The sequence below is a fragment of the Nicotiana sylvestris genome, chromosome 3 (genome assembly GCF_000393655.2).
Source record: "Nicotiana sylvestris chromosome 3, ASM39365v2, whole genome shotgun sequence".
In the NCBI taxonomy this organism is placed as follows: domain Eukaryota; kingdom Viridiplantae; phylum Streptophyta; class Magnoliopsida; order Solanales; family Solanaceae; genus Nicotiana; species Nicotiana sylvestris.
The window spans coordinates 156,044,433-156,050,247 of NC_091059.1; the positions used below are offsets into that span (position 1 = coordinate 156,044,433).

Genomic DNA, 5,815 nt, shown 5'->3' on the forward strand with positions numbered 1-5,815 from the left:
GTGGGGAATGTACTGTTACAAGATGATGTCGTTCGGCCTGAAGAATGCAGGGGCCACCTACATGAGGGCCATGACTACCATCTTCCACGATATGATATACATGGAGATAGAGGTGTACGTAGATGATGTTATTATCAAGTCCAAGAAAGACACTGATCACATGGAAGATTTGAGGAAATTCTTCAATAGACTCCGAAGGTACAACCTGAAACTGAATCCCGCAAAGTGTGAATTTGGGGTTCCTGCTGGAAAGCTACTTGGGTTTATTCTGAGTTGCCAAGGAATAGAACTGGATCCATCAAAGGTCAATGCTATTCAAGAATTTCCACCACCAAAGAACAAGAAGGACGTGATGAGTTTCTTGGGGAGACTTAACTATATCAGCCGGTTCATAGCACAATCTACAGTTATCTGTGTGCTGATCTTTAAGATATTGAAGAAGGACGCCGCTACCAAATGGACTGATGATTGCCAAAAAGCTTTCGACAGAATCAAGGAATACCTGTCAACACCACTAGTCTTAGTTTCGCCTGAGCCAGGTAGACCCTTATTACTCTACCTTGCAGTATTGGATGGAGCATTCGATTGTGTTCTGGGGCAGCATGATGAAACATGGAGGAATGAGTAGGCCATTTATTACCTCAGTAAGAAGTTCACCCCGTACGAGGCCCGGTATTCTCTGTTAGAGCGCACCTGCTGTGCTTTGACTTGGGTAGCTCAGAAGTTTAGGCACTACTTCTATGCCTATACTAAATATCTCATATTACGGATGGATCCTTTAAAGTACATCTTCCAGAAGCCCATGTCCACTAGCAAGCTAGCCAAGTGTCAAATCCTATTGAGTGAGTTCGACATTGTCTACGTGACTCAAAAAGCAATCAAGGGTCAGGCATTGGCAGATCACCTTGCTGAAAATCCCGTAGATGGAGAATACGAACCCCTGAAAATGTATTTTCCTGACGAAGAGGTGTCATTCACAGGAGAAGACATTGCAGAATCCTATGATGGTTGGAGATTATTTTTTGATGGAGAAGCAAATTTCAAAGGAGTTGTCATATGAGCAGTCCTGGTATCAGAAACTGGTCAACATTATCCGGTGTCCACCAAACTCAGGTTCCCGTACACCAACAATATGGCCGAGTATGAAGCCTACATCTTAGGGCTCAAAATGGCTATTGACATGTACATTCAAGAGTTGCTAGTGATCGGAGATTCGGACCTACTTATACATCAGGTCCAAGAAGAATGGCCAACCAAGAAATCCAAGATACTCCCGTATCTACATTATGTACAGGAATTGAGAAAGAGATTCATAAAGGCAGAATTCCAACATGTTCCCAGGGTCCAGAATGAATTCGTCGATGCATTGGCTACCCTATCATCCATGATACAACATCCGGACAAGAACTTCATTGACCACATTTCGATAAAGATCCATGATCAGCCAGCTTATTGTGCTCATGTTGAGGAAGAAGCAGACAGAAAGCCTTGGTTTCATGATATCAAGAAATACTTGGCGAAATGAGAAATGCAAATCCTACTCAGAAACGCACCCTTCGGAGGTTGTCCAACAATTTCTTTCACAGCGGAGGGATCCTGTATACGAGGACTCCTGATTTGGGGTTACTAAGATGTGTCGACGCAAAGGAAGCATCCATGTCACTAGAGGAAATTCACGTGGGAACCTACAATCCACATATGAATGACTTCGTCTTAGCAAAGAAGATACTCCGAGCTGGTTACTTTTGGATGACTCTGGAGATGGACTGCATCTAGTATGTTCGGAAATGTCATCGCTGCCAGATACATGCCGACATGATAAAGGTACCTCCAAATAATCTTAATGCAATGAGCTCACCATGGCCCTTCATCGTTTGGGGAATGGATGTTATCGGACCAATCGAACCTGCCGCTTCCAACGAGCACACGTTTATCCTAGTAGAAATTGACTATTTCACCAAATGGGTCGAAGCAACATCTTACAAAGCAGTAACTAAGAAAGTCATGGTAAACTTTGTTCGCGACCGCATCGTTTGTCGATTCGGGATTCCGGAGTCAATCATCACTGATAATGGTTCCAACCTCAACAGTGACTTGATGAAGGCCATGTGTGAAACCTTCAAGATCCGACACATGAATTCTACAGCCTACAGACCTTAGATGAATGGAGCAGTAGAAGTCGCCAATAAGAATATCAAGAAGATATTGAGGAAAATGATAGAGAAGCATAAACAGTGGCACGAGAAGTTATTGTTTGCTTTACTGGGATATCGCACCACAGTCCGCACATCAACCGGGGCAACCCTTATATGCTAGTTTATGGTACAGAGGCCGTCATTCCCGTTGAGGTAGAAATTCCCTCCCTAAGGATCATATATGAAGCTGAGCTCGACGATGCAGAGTGGGTGAAGAGTCGTTACGAGCAACTGGATCTTATAGATGGAAAGAGAATGAATGCAGTTTGCCATGGTCAACTTTATCAGAACAGAATGTCCAGAGCCTTCAACAAAAGAGTCAAGCCGAGACGGTTCACACCGGGGCAGCTAGTGTTAAAGAAAAATTTTCCGCATCAAGATGAAGCCAAGGGGAAATTCTCTCCCAACTGGCAGGGTCCATACATGGTTCACCGGGTTCTGACAGGAGGAGCCCTCATACTTGTAGAAATGGATGGAGAAGTCTGGCCGAAGCCGATCAATTCAGATGCAGTCAAGCGTTACTATGTGTAATCTTTATGCTTTCCTCATATGATGTAATTTGAACTACGCCTGACCTGATTCCCGTTTAAGAGGGGATACGTAGGCAGCCCTATGTGTTCGGTCACAATTCAATAAAACTTTTATTTCCCCCTGCAATTGGAAACTGGGGCAGAATTTTGAGGAGGACCCTCAAAATTCCGAAGTTAATTTCAGCCAATCATCGCTAGCAGCAGTCAAAAGCATCAATCCATTAAACTGGGGCAGAATTTTGAGGGTTTTTGAGGAGGACCCTCAAAATTCCGTAACAAGAAGGGTTGTAATGTCTTGAACCATGTCGCAGTCGTTGGTTCATCTAAAGATAACTATTCTTAATTATGTATTTATGTATGCCTTTACTATATCATGCATGTTTATTGCCAATCTTGCCTTGTTTAGCAACGCTACACCAATGATACGTACAATATCACCAGATCAAAGCCGAGCAGGTCAAGCAGAGCCAGCAGGGATACGATCTAACCTCCCTCTTTTACAAAAACTCTTGATTTTTCTTTGGATGCAGGCACTTGAGTTGCAAAATCATCAAATATACTATACACTCACGAGACTCACATTGCTCAGAAATACAACTCTCAGAACCGTTGCACTTACTCACAGCTGCTAATCCACACGCAGTGTCCCCAGCAGACACAGTATCCTCAGCAGTCGCAATATTACAATCCGCCAGCTAAGAAAATTCTATTATTATTTGCCTTTTTACTTCCTACATAAGGCTACCATTTTGCCTTCCGAGACTAAGCTCTGTCTCCATCTGCATTCTTGCATTGCATAAGGCTACCATTCTGCCTTCCGAGGTTAAGCTCTACCTCCATCTGCATTCTTGCATTGCATAAGGCTACCATTCTGCCTTCTGAGGTTAAGCTCTACCTCCATCCTCATTTCTTGCATTGCATAAGGCTACTATTCTGCCTTCTGAGGTTAAGCTCTACCTCCAACCGCATTTCTTGCATTGCATAAGGCTACCATTCTGCCTTCCGAGACTAAGCTCTGTCTCCATCTGTATTCTTGCATTGCATAAGGCTACCATTCTGCCTTCCGAGGTTATGCTCTACCTCCATTTGCATTGGCTGAAAGATCGCCACCTTATTTACATTCGTATCGGCTGAAAAGATCACCACTTTATTTACATTTGCATTGGCTGAAAGATTGCCACCTTATTTACATTTGCATGGCTGAAAGATCGTCACCTTGTTTACACTTGCATGGCTGAAAGATCGCACCTTATTTACATGTGCACGACTGAAAGATCGTCACCTTATTTACATTTGCATTGGCTGAAAGATCGCTACCTACTGCATTGCATAGGCTGAAAGATCGCCAGACACTGCATCTCATGGGCTGAAAGATCGCCAAATTATCCGAAGGCATCATTGTTCGGAGGCACCATTCTCATAGCCCGAGAACACCATTTCATGGCCTGAGGACCCCTTTTATCTTTTGCATAACATTATTCAAAGGCATCATAGTTCAGAGGCATCATTGTCATAGTCGAAGAACATCATTTCATAGCTTGTGAATCCTTTATTATATGCTTCATGGCCCAGGACGCCATGGTCTAAGGACGTCATCCTAACCGTCCAAAAACTTTCATGGTCCAACATGAATTTGCATCATGTTTAAATTTACGCACAATATATGCTTGTATTGCTTACTTGTAGGTAAACCAGCGAGCAATGGACACCTCATTAGGAGCAATCCCGTCCAGTTCCCGCAGCCCTGTCAGGTTTCAAACCATTCACCCCAACCTGAATATTGCGTCCGTTCTTGAAAAGTCTCCATCGGCATATTCCGCCGATGGATCCCGAACATATACGGCCTGATTCCTATAAAACCAGTGATATGCAGGTAGATCAAAAACCAGATTATGACCTAAGTCTCCTCAAACCATTTCGTTCGGTCAAAATTGGCCATCATATCTTTACCCGACAACTCTTTCATCCTTACCGGGTAAAGAGCGACAACTGTTGATACCCAATTTTTCTCTGTATATTTTTAATATGAAAATTACTCTCAAAATAGCATGTATGTGCATATATAGGTATGTCCCAAGGTTTTATTATTTTTCTCTTAATTTTTCAAGATTTTTAAATTAATTTATTGCCTATTTTATCAAGAAAAACCCAGTAATTATCTCCAAAATTATCATTTTGGGTGATTCATTTATTAGATTTTTATATTTATATTAAAATATAGCTAGCATAATTTTACATATTTTTACAAATTTATTTAGTATTTTTAAAGCTAGATTGCATATAATTGCAATATTGGCCTCTTTCAAGATTTAATTGTAAATATATTTATAAAATCAACTCCAGTATTTTTAATTTTATAACTATGTATTATTAATAATTTTAGTACCTTTTATTTATTTCCAGAAATTATTTTATTATTTTTTATAAAATAAATAAGGGAAAAATGGCTATTTAAATGTTAGCCCATTTGCATTTCAATTTTAGCCAGATTTGACACCCTAATTAAACCCAATTTCAAATCCAATTACCTAGCCCAAATCCTAAATCTACCCGACCCACGACCCTTTAAAATAACCTGCCCGGATTTCCCTTCAATCCAGGCCGTTGATCAAAATGATCTACGGCCACCCTTAACCTCTTCCTTTTTTAACCCAACCTAACCCCTAAACCTAATCATTTCCCTCCCGTATCCGCCCTTGAATCCCCCCTTTCTCCCAGTTCTCTCTCAAGCTCCCCTCAAACCCTAGCCGCCTCCCTCCGCTTCCACCCTAAAATCACCGGAATCCATGGCTTCCAAGGCTATTGAAGTCCTATACCGGTCTCCTATAAATCCTACATGCTTGGTTACTATAGTTTCAAGGCCTTACCCTGAAGAAGTTTGGCCTAGACTTTGTTTGATTCGAGTTCTATGGCCGTCTCAGACTTTGCTCCGGCCAGCCATGGCTATTCGAGCCTGATCTCGACTTCTCCTGCTTAGATCAATAACTTTCCAAGCCTTTCTCACCATGTGGGTTCTTCTGAAACCTTAACTTTTGAGGTTCTTCTGATTTCTTTAGATTTGTTCTAGATCCGTGTTTTCTCTAAACTTTC

At 41.8% G+C, this 5,815-nt stretch overlaps 1 protein-coding gene across 1 annotated transcript; it reads left to right on the top strand.

Annotated features, from left to right (window-relative positions):
- The first annotated feature begins 1,168 nt into the window (after positions 1 to 1,168).
- LOC138888219 (uncharacterized) lies at positions 1,169 to 1,525 on the top strand. The gene has a single exon (XM_070170040.1). It carries the CDS (start codon positions 1,169 to 1,171, stop codon positions 1,523 to 1,525), a length of 357 nt encoding a protein of 118 aa, XP_070026141.1.
- Positions 1,526 to 5,815: the final 4,290 nt, after the last annotated feature.

Bases quoted from the DNA above. Each gene is read 5' to 3' on its own strand.
- LOC138888219 (XM_070170040.1), top strand. From the start codon at position 1,169: ATGGCTATTGACATGTACATTCAAGAGTTGCTAGTGATCGGAGATTCG.